Consider the following 15,758-nt stretch of genomic DNA (forward strand, 5'->3'; position numbering starts at 1 on the left):
GTGTTTGATGTTGTACGTCTGGTCAGAATTTCAGTGCCTAGGAGATAATTGCAGACTGGAAGAATATAATGCAATGCAGGACTGTGGTGTAGAAATCTTTTCACAAGTTAGCCATGCGTGCAAATAGTAAGTTAGCTTTGTAGGGATTTAAAACTGTATGTCAGCCTGTTGTCAGCATTCGGCACACTCAAGGAAATCTCTCTGGGAAAATCTTCAGGCGTACCTAAGCTAGATCTTTGGATTCTAATCATAGTGGCCATGAGCAGACGCCAGTTCATACTGGCTGAGGGTGCTAATGACCCTTTGTCATCTCATTATGCACAAACCATAATTTGCCTGATTGGGGTGGCAGGAAACATAGCAAAGCTGCAGTTTGTTCAAACCAGGGAGGGAGGTATTGAAGGCAAGGAGAGACTGCATGAGCCCAAATCCTGTTCACAATGGCCAGTCACTGGTTTGCCAGTCACATCTGAAGTGAGCTAATGTATACCTTTCTCACATGTTCCGTTTTAGCTTTTAGTGTAAGCTCGTACAAAATAAACCTTATTTCCTATTTGAAACTTATTAATTTATAAATAAGTTTATAGTTTGATATCCTGCCCTTCCTCCCGAGGGACCCAGGAACCATACACGTTCTGTATTTTATAGCACACAACGTTGTTAATAGGCGCAACACTGAACAGTCATTTTACGTGGGGCATAGACCAAAACAACGATGAAACCTCCTACATGTGGTCAATCTGAAGTAACCATAGGATTACAGCCAAAAACATATGCAGACTTACATGGGAGTAAGCAACACTAGACACTTACTTCTGAGTAGACATGTACTGGTTTGGGCTAGACATTTAGAGGAGATGTTGTATACATAAAAACATCTGTATCAGATAAAAAAAATTGAGAATAAAATATCAGGAACAAAATAGACCAATTTTAGTACAAATCGTTTTCCTTCAGAGTAATTGCTTTATAGAGAACTAGAACTTTAAGGTCCTATTGTATGGATCAGGAATGTTAAAGATCTATTTTGAGCTATCTAGCATACTAAATGCTATGGTAACAATACGATTTTGCTGTAGTTAGTATGGAAGCATCTAACAGTATGCCTTTGTTGGTATTAATTTAATGGAGAAGCTGACAGAGGGACAGCATATCAAATTAAGGAGTCTAGGATTAAAGGAATGAATTTCATCTTAGGGTTTTACTTTTAAAATCCTTTACAATTAAAGGAGAGGCCGTGTGGAAAGTTTTATTATCTTTTCACAAGACACCAGTATCTTTAGAGTAAAAGGTGACTGGAAGAGATGCTTTGTTGGATTCATTCAGTCATAGGATTATGTTAAATCATCTAGCTGCCTAAAAGCCTTTAGCACTCAATTATGATTACTACACTGATTAAATGTGACACAAGCTGATAAAAAACCAAATGCAATTCAGTAGCTGAAACCGCATTCTAAACAGGTGCTCACTTTTTAATGAATATAAAATGCCCAATCTAATATGCCCAGTCTGAAAAACCAGACTAAACAGAATTGTTTGCATTCCCTCTTACCACCTACTTTTTATTACAGATCTACACATTTACAAAGCTCTCTAAAATTGTAATTATTGCACGGTTTAGGTACTTTGTCTTGAAATACTAAAACATCACACACACACACACACACACACACACACACACACACACACGGGGCTCTCTCTCTCTCACACACACACGAAAAACAAAAGAGAAGGTATGATGCATATTCCAAAAACAAGCTTACATAATCAGTAAGTATTGCTAAAAAGAGAGAATATAATATTTCCTAAAATAGAATGTTTGCAATACATATTCTGGTACTGGACAAAGACTTCCAACCTTTTTACTAACCTATCAAGGGTCAATCCTTTCTGCATGTGAATGTAGCCTGTAAACCTGACAATTGCAGCTTCTCATAAAGATAAAACATTTTACCAAGTTGATCGCTCTCATGCATTGCTTATAATTTTCATTTTTCTCAATATGTGATACTTTCCCCCCTAGGGATTTAATACCAATAGTTGCTGCCCTGGAATACAACCAGTGGTTTACAAAGCTTTCCTCCAAGGATCTAAAGTTAGTAAGTATTAGGGTGAAGGGTGACTATCTGGTTCATATAAAATAACTAGTGTTGTGGAATTTATGAAGGTGTGGTTATCCAAATGAAAAGAGGGATTTGCAGCTATAAATGTTTTTGCTTTAATTCTGCATGCAGTAGAATGTAGTGAAATTAAATATGCAATGTTCACTTTCAAACACTGATGAAAGGAGAAATCCTATACACAAGAAGCTGGCATAAAGTAAGCAGTGTAAGGCAAACCAGTGTATAGTTATTCTGTTTAGCATCTGGCTGAGCAAAGGGAAAATGCCCTTTTTCAGGGCTTAACATCCAACAGGCTCAGATCAGCCAGCTGGGTCCTCGCTGAGCCAAGGGATTGAGGGAGTTAAGCCACCATAACCTGGTTATGCCAGGAATCTCCTGGTTCATCCTGAAACATCTTAGATGCCTCAAGTTGTTTCAGGTGATGAAGAGGGACATGGGTTTCCCCCCTAAACAATCTATAAGTTAAGCAACCCTTTTGAGTGAAAGTTACCTTTATTATTTGAAATTTTCAAAGTCAATGCACTAAAAATATATATAATCTAATTTGAAATCATTTGTGAGAGCTTAGCAATGGACGAATCTGCCAATTTTGGTTTCTCATTTTTCCAGTTTTCAGTTCACTTTCACATTAGTTTTAAAAGTCTGCATGACTTATCATGAAAGCAGGTCCAGTGTTGATGTGGCAGAATGGATAAAGGCCCACTGAATACACCAATCACACCCAACTCAGAAATTTCCTTTTAAATCTGTCACTTCTAGGGCTTAGCTAACACATATTTATGTTTTTAAGAGGAGGTTTCCTTGAACCTTGGAGACTCCTTTAGTATTTTCCTTGGAGGGACAAAAAAAATCTAGTAAAGAACAGCTGGCAAAAAATATTGTCATATCTCTTAGAGTTGCAATGACAGTTAAGTTTCCAGCTTCCAGTTGTTAACCATAGGCTCAGTAGAACCAATTATTTTCTGTTTTCTACATGGTATGCATATTCACACCTGAAATGTCCACCAATCAATGCCTTTCTGTGGGCTTCTGGCTTTGATGTGGACATTTTGTATGTGGTGATTCACTTAAGAGAACATTAGAACCCCTCTGTGGAGCCCAACCACATTAAAATAGTTTCAGGCACTTGCTTTGGGTATGAAGGCAGGTTGTTATTTGCTGCATTCTCATACTGACTTGATTTCATTGATATATAATATTACACCATTGTTGTCTTTGACAGTCTGCTGATGTTTGTGAGCAGATCCTAAGAGTGGTGAGCAGATCTAACAGACTGGAAGAGCTAGTACTGGAGAATGCAGGTCTTAGAACGTAAGTCATTTTTTTCTTTAAATAGTGTAAGTATTTAGCAAATCCCGATATTGCTAGAAAGAGCTTTGAGTTTGAAATTGCAGTCCGATACACACTTACCTGAGAATAAGTCCTACTGAACTCCGTGGGGCCTGCTTCTGAGTAGGCATACCTAGAATTGCTAAAATGTACAAAATTGCGCCTCTTACCTACCTAACACTGCAGTGCATGATAGGAGTGTAAATAAGATATGTGATGCTTCAAAATAAATATTTAGGGTTTGCAGGAGAAACCACCCAGACCTAGAAAATTGTTGCTTTGTGAGAACAGGTGTGACTTAGAGTAACTTTGCACAAATTCTCTTACTGTATTACGTAATTTTTCTCTCATAGAGGCAGATATGCAAAAAGAAAATACCACATCTTTTTTTTTAGTAAGCCCACTAATGTGTATTACATTGTCCAATAAATATGGCATCTTTCCTTCCCTTGCATGCTTGTGCCTTTGCATGGCTAGTTAAGCGCTACATGCAGAAGCTAAGCCTAATGCATAACCCAGTGTATAGGCAAAACCACCCTTAATGTAAAAGAGAATTGGTACATAGTGGCAGTGTTGTACACAGCTTCCCTAATTATATGCTCATTCTTTTTAAGTAGTCATTTCATATTAAGCTTTTAAATATGGTGTGATGCAACTTTGCAAGCCTTAATATAATCCTATGTTTTGTGGTTGTTGTTTTTCTTAAAGAGATTTTGCACAGAAACTGGCCAATGCCCTATCCCATAATCCCAACTCAGGACTTCACACAATTAACCTTGCTGGCAACCCCCTGGAGGACAGAGGTACTGTAGCACTTAAATTTTCTCCATTCCTAATACACACCCAATAAGAGGATTAGTGTGGTTTCATTCAGCTTTTGTCTGAACAATACAACATTTTGTCGGATGTCAATGCTTCGTAAATACCCTTTGTTCACAAATGTCTGAAGATCTAGTCACTGTCCCTTTAAACTGCAAGTCATGTTTAGTAGTTATAGTGGTCATAAATTTAATTAAGCCTAGCTTTGTTCTGATTTCACAAAACTTGCTGGCATTTAATTAAAAAACAATAGTGGGTAATTAGTTTGGAACTGAGGTAGGAATTAATAGGCCACAAATGTTGTATTTTTCAAAGTCTTTAGAATTACCATAATATTCACCCTAGGGAGACGTGTTACTGTTTTGAGTAAATAATACATTTGTATATGGTAATATGAGCTTAAATATTAGCATTTCATACAATTTGGGTGAAAGAGGAGGTCCTTTCTGTCATTGGTATAGTAAGCATCTAGAGCAGCCAGTCAGGACAGAAATAATGAATGATAAGCTTATCGCTGTTCCGCATAACACTGAATCATGTTTCAATCCCAGGGATTCAGTTTCAGTTCTAGGAAGTGTCAGTTAAGTAATTTGGTGGGCTTGGATACTTGCCCATCATCTGGTTTCCTGTTCCTTCCTTAAATCTAAATATTTAAAACCTCGTTTGCACATTATCAAAGGGTAGGAATTCTCATTAACTTTCTCACACATTCCACATACATATTAGCGTGCACTCTTTTTGTTAAAAATACTCATTTCATATAGGAAATTGCTCTGATCTTCTCCTCTGGGATAAAAGAGACGCCGAAATGTATTTTATTTTTACCGTTAATGTTTAACTTTACTGGAATGTATTCCCAGTAAGTGCACTTAGGGTCATTTCTTGATGGCATATCTGCAGTACAAATTCATCATATTTGTATCAGTTTAACTTTTTTTAACGGTCAGGGGTACCTTTACCTTTACCTAACTTTTTAATGGTTTCACCCCAAATAATTTTGAAGATTCTAGTCAGTGTGCAGAATGTTTTGTTGCAAACCTTTAGCCCATCCCAAACTACAGCTCCCAGGGTAGCCTTAGGGGAGGAAAGTGATTATTCTGATAATTACAGTGAAGCGTAGGTGTATCGTAATTAATGGCTAAGGCATCATTATATACCTTTTTTTCTGTGGATGTGCAAGGCACTTCCCTTCTTTCTCCACTTAGCCTTATAGTAGCCATGCAAAATAGAAGTCTGTTCCATTTTGTAAAAACAACTTGCCAGAAGCCAAACTATGCATCACTGTATGTGCAGTGCTTTGAACCTAGCTTTTGAGGTCCAGACATACTGTTGTGTCAACTGGACCACACTGTACGGCAATATTGAAACATAAATATTTACGATGTAAACACCTCCCCATTTCTAGTTCCTAAGTCTTTTTTGTCTTTCGTTCTTCTGCAGGTGTGTCCTCACTAAGTATTCAGTTTGCCAAACTGCCAAAGGGGCTGACACAATTAAATCTATCAAAAACCTCATTATCGCCTAAAGGTATGTTCAATTAAATGTACAAGTCATTATGACGCATTAGCTTTTGTTTTCCCTTATGTTATCTGAGTGCTTTCTCCAGTTCAGAACTTTTCTTTCATGATCAGGCAGGCAAAATAGAGCCAGCAATGTTTTGTGACACACTTTTTATCAGCTGTTGCCCCATTGGATGTTGTAGTCTAGACCATCAGGATTAATTGAGCTCCAGTTAAGTAGCAGTTGTCATCGCAAGCACTGCAAAAATACACAGGTAGAGTTGCAGTGAATTTGCTCAGCACAGTGCATGATTTGCATGGCAAGTAGAATAATAGAACTGTAGAGTTGGAAGGGACCTCAAGGGTCGTGTAGTCCAACCCCCTGCAATGCAGGAATCCCAGCTAAAGCATCCATGGCAGATGGCCACCCAACCTCTGCTTTAAAAAGTGGTGGAGATGGAGGATGTGTCTAAATGGCAGGTCAAGGCAGATGAAGGAACAGCAGTTGCACAGGAAACCTTAGTCAATGTTGTGTTTGCCATTTTCAAGGATTTCTTTCTGCACGTTCTGTTTAGAATCAGGTACAGGAAGCTTCCAAGCACCACACCTTAAACTATAATCACTATACTAGGTCAGCCCTTCAGTGTTCTTACAAAGATGCAAGCAAACTCAAATAGCACTCCTAACAAAAACAAATTCTTTTGACCTCTTATGTCTGTCTCTGTATGTGAGATCCTCTTCTTACAAAAACCCGTGATTTCCCTTCTCTCTCTGTGTGTCTCTAAAAAGCCCCTTCAATCTTGTCTCTTAAAGCTTTGTGGCTTTCTGCCTAGCTTATCTTCTAAAACATTCGCTTGGCTTAAGGACAACACTTCATTGCTTTAGCCATGGTTGGGAAATTTAATCGGAAGCCTAAAGGCTGAATTTTATTACAATTAAAGATTAGATGCAGAAACTGGTTGTGCTTATCACCTGTAAATTCATCCCAGGAGAATACAGAAGTGGGTTTCTTCTCCCTTAGCCTGGCCCTCCACACACTTTTCAAGCACATGCATGCTTGCTCTTGAGTTCCTTATTTGTGCTCCTTTTCATGGTTAATTGCAATGCATGTTTGGTTTAAACCTTGCAGCTTCATTGTTGGTTGTCCTAGATCTGCTTTTTGGAGCACAGCAATTAAGAGGGTTGTTGTTTTTTTAATGCTTTTCTTAATAAATTATAGCATTGCATGCTGTGATGTTTCATTTTTATTCCAATCTTCCTAATGCCCCCCCCCCCCCGGCTGCCTCTAACTTGAAGCAGCCTTCATCTCAGATTCTGAAAACTTAATTCTTCTGCAGAATCTTCCCTGGATCACTGAAGCTTGACTTCCTCTCTACTGCCAGTTCATTCCCATCTAACTCCTTCCCATGCTACCTTTTAAAAAGAATTCATCTAGCCTGTAAGCCTGTTGAATACAGACTGGAGACCTTTGGTAGCCTGCACAGTACCTATCACTCTTTTCTTTCTTTGTGAAATGGTTGATCCTATTTCAACAGGACTGTAACAATTCCATATAGCTGCCACATTTATGACCTTAAGAAAGGAAATGTTTATTTTCTGAGATCAGCCTCCCACAGACTTTTGCATGACTTGTTTTTTTTCCCCCATCTTCTATATGTACCAAGCTTCCACTGAATATGATCAGCATGTGGGAAGCACAGTCTCTCCAGCAGTGCTGTTATCTTAAATATTCATTGCTGTTCATGTTCTTTTGATGAGGTGCAGAACAGGAAATCATTAAATGTTTCATAGAAACTATATATTTGCAGAGTGTATGTTAATACTTTACTGAGCACGACAAAGGCAAATGTTGACCATTTTGTTGCAGGGGTAAACAGCCTTTCTCAATCACTGAGTGCCAACCAGCTCTTAGCTACCACGCTGACCCACCTTGATCTCTCAGGGAACATTCTTCGGGGTGATGATCTTTCAGTAGGTGCTACTTTTTTCTACTTCCTAAACAAATCTGTTGTGTTAAAGCAATCAGTGAAGTAAATACCAGTGAAGGCAGCATCGCAAGAGAATTGGAAATAGTAGAAAGCACATTCATTTTCCCAAGTTGCCTAATTTTAGACAGTTTGCCAATCAAATGTGTCATGTGAACCACCTGTTAGTTCCGATCCTAGATGTGCATAACAATCTATAGGGACTAAAGGAATTATCCCCTGAGGTTGTCAGCCATCTTCCATTATTTTCCTTAACCTGTGAAGAAAGCAACATAGCAAGCACCTAACCTATGGCTCAGGTTGTTGTGGAAGATAATATGGGCTGGTTCACCTATCATAGTAAACCATAGTAAATGGCTTACCATGAATGAGCAGATCACTTTGGCTTTGTTCTTCCATGAGCAAGAGAACCCTTGGTTTAGCATCACGTCTGAACCAAATATCATGCTTTATTTCACCAGTGGTGGATCTTGCGTTCTCAAATTTTAGTGGCACCTCCAATGAAAGAAGAAGAATGGATACAAAAATTTATGTACTATGCAGAAATGGCTAAACTTGCCGGAAAAATAAGAAATCAAGATAATGAACTTTTTATAAAAGAATGGAAATTGTAAACAGATAAGGACATTGGCAGGGTTATTGTAATAAACTGCAGTTTCGTAAGAGTATTTAATTAAAGTAGATGAATAAAATAATAAGTTAAGTTAGAATTTGCAGGAAATGATAAAAATAAATTTAAGGAACCGCAGAAAGAGGAGGAAGGAAGTCGAGTTTTGAAATGTTAAAATGACTGTAAAACTATTGAAATGTATGAAATCATTTAAAAAATAATCAGCGGCACCCTGTGCAGTTTCAAAATTCAGCACCCCCTTGCCTCTTGCCAGGGGAAAACACTAGTTTTGTTCAATACCAGCAATATCCCATATTTTTCCATCTATAAGATGCCCCCATGTATAAGACGTGTATATATTTTGGGGGACTGAGATTTAAGACGGCTCCATGTATAAGACACCCCCTAATTTTTTACTTTATTTTTTAGGGGGGAAAACCTAGTCTTATAAACAGAAAAATACGGTACTTCTCATTGTAAGATGGAGGGGAAGTGAGGTGTACTTGAATCCCTTTCAGCTGAGTGCAGATACTGCTGTGTCAGAAGGGCTAGAAGTGGAAGGAAGGTTTTGGCTTCCTCAGCATGTCCTCTCTTTAACCCTGCCTCAAGAAACATCAGGAAAAGTGAATGAAACTGCATTTGAGGGCAGAGCTTGCTCTCTCCAAATTGTGGCGCAGTTTGAATTTGGTTTGCTTTGGCCCTAGTATAGAATCCAGTGGCTGCCCTGTGGGCCGAAAAGCAGGGTAGCCACACTAGTGGGTGGGGTGAATGCGATTTTGCTTTCTTCCACCCCAATCGTAGGTTCTATGCAGGGAGTAGCCAATGTGGTGTCCTTATAGGGATTTGCAACCCTCAGCAAAAGAAGAAAGTGGCTCTTAATTTAGCTGCTTGTTTCTGTGAACTGCCACACCTTGACAAATAACATGGCCCATGTCAGCCCCATTATGAGAATGTTTATTCATGTATACATATATATATATAAACCTCTCAGATTTTCAGTCTATGAAATTATTTCTGAAATGCCTTGTGGGAATTAATTCTGGGTGGAGGATGCAGCTGACTTACTGGATCCAGTTGCAATTTAATAGCTGTCTTTGTGTGAGAGTTTCACTAAAATTGTTTTGCATTATTTGGCTGAAAGGTGGCTGGTATTCTAATCTACTTTGTAATTAAAAATGATGGTTCCTTGAAACTGAGTAGTTAATTGATTATTTAAAACTGAGGCATGCACGTGTCAAGGCTACTATTTGATCTTATGTAGGCAGTATTTTTTTCTTAGTACTTATGAGGTATTTGGTATTTAAGGACCAGAATATTATGGTATCATAAGGGTGAAATATGAATATTGTCAGGGCAGCAGTTACCTTCAAGATCAGAGAAGTGGATATGAATACCAGAAGAAATCTGAAGCTTATTTTTTAAAATTCCTTTTTCTGTCTCTCCCTTATAGTTCCTGTATAATTTTTTGGCCCAGCCAAACGCGATTGTTCATCTGGATTTATCCAACACAGAGTGTGCATTAGACATGGTAATAATTTACTAAAGAGAAGTCCAGTTTTTCTGTTTCATATTGGCTTATGTGTAAAATTACTATCTTCTTATTCACGATTTAGATGTGTGGAGCACTTCTCCATGGCTGCCTTCAGCATCTTGCCATCCTCAACTTATCCAGAACAGTTTTTTCTCACAGGTCAGCATTTATCTTTATTTGTGTGAATTAGATACTGTATCATGAAACTCCCCCCCCCCAAAAAAAAAATCTTAGAGCTGTAAAAACACTCTATCTGGTGAAATGATACTACCAGCACTTGTAAACTAAAGTATTTAGGTTGTATGCACTGCGAAACTGGATTAAATGGCAGTGTAGGTAAATAAGGCTGGAAACTAGAGGATGAAAAAGGAATAAAAAAGGTGGAGAATCTTGCTGATGGTGTGACTCTGTGGTGATTTGGGGAGGTGTATGCCACGTGCAATGATTTCTGTATATCATGTGATAACTGTGTATGAAAAGTCATTTGTAAAATACCTCTTGTACATGTTACGGTTGTCTCTTACCTCTGCCATGCTAACTATACTTGAAAAGGGATCATTTACTGTAAGTGTCATATGGTAGGGCTGGGCAAAGAAAAAGTGAAACAGCTGGGTGTTGGTTCTTTCCTACCCCTCTTATGAGATCCAAGACCAAAGCAGTTTTCTTACTTCATCTCTGTTTTGCTGCTAGCTTCTCTGTATATTCAACTTCCCATTTATGTGGGGGTTATGTTCTAAGCCACTGCATGTTTAAGTGAAGTTGCGTATTTTTGAAATGCCATTGAAGAAGTCTGCAAATACTCTATTCCACCCTCCCTGTTCTGCCCCTTTCTGCAACATTCATGGGTCACTTCTGGGTTCGGCGTGATACATGTACGCACAGTTGCGCACATATTGAATGTGTGTAAATGGGGGGGGGGTGCCTGTATCAATAAAACATGTGCACTACTATAAGTTTATTTTTAGATGGTCATATCCAAAGCTGCAGCTCTGCTTGTGCAAGGCAGTTATGTGAGCAGAGTTCTCTCTTCCTCTCCTGTCCCCTCCAGCTCCAACATGCACTCAAATTCATTTCCATAGGGTTGTGGGGACCCTTCAGAGCAGATATTGGTGGTAGAGGGGAGGAAACTGAAGTTCTGTAGCACCAGCCCACACTGGATACCACCCAGTGGTTCCTGTTTGTTTTCTGCTGGTTGATGCTTGTTGATCTAGACATTTGAGGCTGATGAATTAATGCTGCTGTTGCATTCTGATAAGAGTTAGCAATTGTATCTCTTTGGATTGAAAATATACATAACAATGATCACAAGCCTTATGTAGGAAACAGCAGATTTAGCAGCATATCTTAGAGGTTTGTGAATGTTGACTTCTATCTGCTTATTGCTTTACAGAAAGGGCAAGGAAGTACCCCCATCCTTCAAGCAATTTTTCAGCAGTTCCCTTGCTTTGATGCAAATCAACCTTTCAGGGACTAAACTTCCTCCTGAGCCGCTAAAGTAAGTGTGCTGTGAATTTTGTCATAAGATTTTAAATTGCATTGTGATGCTCCCTTGTGTAAATTTATGAGTAGGCAGGAAAGTTGATAGTAGGGTGTGTTGATTTCATATGAGTAAAATAGACCGAAAAAATGTTCTGCAGATTTTGGCTTATAAATAGTCATGTATTTGATTCCCTGCAGTGTTATGTGTTTTCTTTACAGTTCCTGTTTTATGAATAGTAAAATTACTCAGTTCTTTCATGTTCAGTTTAATTTGCTTGATTTTTGATGTTTGCGTATTTAATTAATAAATGTTCTACTTTAATTCTGTTTAACTGAAAGGTGTTAGAACTTATTGACTTGGCTTAGATCATTCAGGACACTGCCGACTCATGTTGTCCCTCTTCCCTTTTGCTAACTTATCATTTTATAATAGGTCCTAGACAAACCTTATCCAGTAGGCACCATATTCTAACCATAGAGGAGCAACCTGTATACAGGAGGGAGCAAAAGAAGTGTGCCAGCCTACAGAGACACTTCCAAACCATGTTTTAATTATACGGTGTATACAGTGCATTTAGTTACATTGTCAATGCCTTTCAGTAAATATTTTGTTTGTTTATTTTAAAACGTATGCCGCTTTCCACCATGTAGTTCTCAAAGAAGCATCCAACAATAACATATACAGTATACAAAAAAACAAACCAAGAATTTCTCTTGTGACTTGATTGTTCCATAATAATAATTCTAATTCATTTTTCAGAGCACTCTTACTGGGTCTTGCTTGTAACCAAAATGTGAAGGAGGTGTTTTTAGATCTGAGCAGCTGTGAGGTAGGAAATGCTTACAATCTATAATGTCATGATTATATTATGCTCCTTAAACATAATGGTTTCTGTATATTTTGTGTTGGCCATGCTGACGAAGCATTAAGCCAATTTTAAAACCTGTTGCACATTTACAGAATATGCCTGGCCTTGTGTACAATTGCACCTATTGTACAGACATGCATCTGTTATGCTGTGATTTTCTGAACAGCAGCAGCAAAAATGACAATCTGTTTTGAAACTGAGGAAATTCAGATGAAGGTCTATTATTATTATTATTATTATTATTATTATTATTATTATTATGGCCTTGCTGTTGAAAGAAAGAGTCACTGTAAGCAAAACTGAGAAAGGTTGTCTTAGGCCAGTGTTTCCCAAACTTGTTTCTCCATCTTCCTTTAGACTACAACTCCCATCATCCCTAGCTAGCAGGACCCCAGTGGTTAAGCCCTCTGTGCATGACAGTAGTCTTGTTGATGCTGTTGAAAACTTGTGAATGTTTTGTTTTTATCAGTAGTACAATTAGTTTTCAGCTGCCCACTTTAAATACCCCAGTGCCAGCCCAGCTTCTAGCAAACAAGCAGCCAGAGAACCTTTCCTAGTTTTATCTGATTCTGAGAGGAATGTATTAATATCAAGCGGGATATCAGCTTTGCTTTTCCTTATAGGCTGCTTGGTCATTTTAGTCTACACAACAGAGCCAAGGCTTCATCATGCCTAGAAAAAAAACAAATATTTCCTTTCCTCACCGCTTCAGTTTTATCTTGTGACTAACTGCTGACTTACTAACTCTGATCCAAAACTTCGTTGCTATGTACTGCTGATTTTATTGCAGAAAATACTTCTATTTTAGTTGCTCAGCTCTGATGTATTTTAACTTTCCCCCCTCCTGCTTCCATTAGCTTGGTCACTGTGTAAGTACACATCATTTATTACTTGCAGCCTCTCAACTATTAACCCTAAAGCAGCTCACTTCCTGCCTATCCACTACACATGTTCCCTCTGCAGAGCATCTTTTTAATTGCTGATACTTGAGCGCAGGAGAGCTTTGGTTGTTTTAGAGCAGAACGTGTCATACTTTCATAGAATAGAGGTTAGGCAGATGTGAAGCTGATCACTACCTAGATCAGGGAGAATTGGGAAGCTATTTTGAACTTAATGAAAGTAGCAGCAGGATATTGCATGTAGTTTGTATTTTCTTCATCATCCTTTATAGCATACACTTTGTCATGAGATATTATTCCTGTTCGATAGGGCAGGAAAAAACAAAATGCTAACAGCTACTTTCAGAAAAAATGAAGTACTGGTACTTCAGCTTTATTCGTACTATAGTTTGCATTATTTGCAAACCTCTGCTTTCCACATTCTCAGCACTCCCTCAGTGAAAAGTTATCTAATGCTTTCTTTTCCCCCTCTAGCTAAGATCAGGAGGTGCGCAGGTTTTAGAAGGATGCATAGCAGAAATACATAATATCGCCAGCCTTGATATTTCAGACAATGGTAAGGGCTCATATGTCTGCACAGAGGATTAAGGAATGTGGGTGATTTATGGTGTGATCCTATGCATATTTACTTGCAAGTAGACTGCATACCTGATGGGACTTGCTTTATTTGGACAAAACTCCCATTGAAAGCAATCTGACTTGCTGAGCAAACATAGTTAGCATTGAGCAGTAAGTCTGCTTTCATTATATAATAGGCTATTGGGGGGGGATTGAAGAACAGGATAATTAAGTATACAATCAACCTCATTTTTCCACAAAACCCTTAAAAGCCTAATGCTGAAATATACTTCTGTCAGATGTTCTTTTTTAGTCTAGACACAGAGCAAAACACTTGTTGCATCATTTTATTCTCATGCTATTAATCTTCTTGGGCAGCAGTTATTGAACCCATTCAAAATAGGATCAAATTGTTGGAGAATTATATTGCTTTTCAAAGCAACTAAAATTAGCTAAACAATATATTGTGGCCATAACTCTCAAAAGAATGAGAGAGTCTTCCTTTGCTGAAACACATAGCTGTCTGCATAGCAGCCATTATGCTGAGAGCCCAAGTAGCTATTGTGCATGTAACCAATGCTCAATGTTCGCTTTCCTGGGGAAAAGCATCTTCAGGAAATTGGCAATTTGAAGTAAAGAAGCCACTTAACCCTTTCTCCACCTACTGGTTTCCTTTTTAAAATTGTCTTCTCAAAACTGCTTTTCCATAGGAAAATAAGGGACTAGATCACATTTTTCATCCACCAAAGCATGTGCTCTTGCTAATTAAGGAAATTGGTGTGAAAGTACTCTCTAGCTATAGAGTGAAACCCCTGTGACAAAATGCATTTGTGGGGAATCTGTTTTAACTGTGCATTTCATCTGGTTCCTCGCAGGCCTGGAATCTGACCTTTCAACCCTTATAGTCTGGCTTAGTAAAAACCGATCAATAAGGCATTTGGCATTAGGAAAAAACTTTAACAACATGAAATCCAAGTAAGATTTTTATTTATTTGTGGGAGGGGTTTTTAAAATGGAATAATCAATAAAAACTGCTGGTTTCACCTTTTCTTTTGCTTGTTGCCTCTTTTAGAAATCTGTCCCCTGTACTTGATAATTTAGTACAAATGATTCAAGATGAAGATTCGGTGAGTATCATTACCCTACTACTTTAATGTTGTCTTAAACGCCACCATCTCTCACCTGCAGCTATTAGTCAACAATATATACTAGGCAAAAGCATTAGTCAGGTTTATTTTTTAACCAGTTCAAATTTATATAGCAAACAATGAGCTATGCACTGAAAAAAACACAACCTTTTTTTTTTGAAAGTGTTGAAACATTTTAAGATTCTATGCAGGGTCTGATTGATTTTGGGGCTACACTTGTGCTTTATAGATAGTAACAAATATTCAAAGATCCATTTCCCTGCCTTTTTAACAACAGTTTCCCTTACTCCTGAGATCCAAATCTCGTTCTACAATTGTCTGGGGTTGATGTTATGAGGTGATATGAAGTTTACCTGCTCACCATAAAAAGCTTGTTTTTCATTTTTAGGTCCAAAGAATATAGAAATCAACAGTTTGAGTGCTTTGGAATTGAGTGCAGAATGAGTCTGTGTCTGTGTCTGTGTCTATATCTATCTATCTATCTATCTATCATCTATCTATCTATCTATCTATCTATCATCTATATTTACTGGTTCTCCTCCTACATCGGCCAAGCAGATGGTTGGCATTGTTGTCCTATAACAATGCCAGTCACCTGCTGGTGGGAAAGCAAAGCCTGGGTTGTCCTCCTTTGGTCTCTCCTACATTAACTACCAGCAGGACCAAACAGTTCCAGGTAGTACATAGCAACTAGCCGTTGGCATGGGAGTGTAGGTTCCACCCAGGGCTAAGTGACACCATATAACTGCCAGGCTTCTTGCCAAAAATGAATTCTTTCTACTAACAGCAAGATCATATGTATTCCATTTAGGCCAGGTGACCAGTCATGTCCCCCGTCCCTCGCGGCTGAAACTTCAAAAGATGTTGCTTCTGGGAAGGGGCAGTGGCACCAAAAGACAGTATCAAAAG

At 38.3% G+C, this 15,758-nt stretch overlaps 1 protein-coding gene across 1 annotated transcript in view; it reads left to right on the forward strand.

Annotated features, from left to right (window-relative positions):
- The window catches only part of CARMIL1 (capping protein regulator and myosin 1 linker 1), a 140,928-nt gene that overhangs the window by 69,123 nt on the left and 56,047 nt on the right, over positions 1-15,758 (forward strand). Inside the window, exons 9-20 of the mRNA XM_081205775.1 lie at positions 2,024-2,099; positions 3,346-3,434; positions 4,161-4,255; positions 5,712-5,798; positions 7,638-7,741; positions 9,816-9,893; positions 9,979-10,055; positions 11,287-11,391; positions 12,136-12,205; positions 13,618-13,699; positions 14,577-14,676; positions 14,774-14,828. Of these exons, the coding sequence (XP_081061901.1) occupies positions 2,024-2,099; positions 3,346-3,434; positions 4,161-4,255; positions 5,712-5,798; positions 7,638-7,741; positions 9,816-9,893; positions 9,979-10,055; positions 11,287-11,391; positions 12,136-12,205; positions 13,618-13,699; positions 14,577-14,676; positions 14,774-14,828 (1,018 nt within the window). The remainder of the gene's footprint in view (positions 1-2,023; positions 2,100-3,345; positions 3,435-4,160; positions 4,256-5,711; positions 5,799-7,637; positions 7,742-9,815; positions 9,894-9,978; positions 10,056-11,286; positions 11,392-12,135; positions 12,206-13,617; positions 13,700-14,576; positions 14,677-14,773; positions 14,829-15,758) is intronic.

Source organism: Podarcis bocagei (assembly GCF_964188305.1).
Source record: "Podarcis bocagei genome assembly, chromosome: 8".
Lineage (NCBI taxonomy): Eukaryota > Metazoa > Chordata > Lepidosauria > Squamata > Lacertidae > Podarcis > Podarcis bocagei.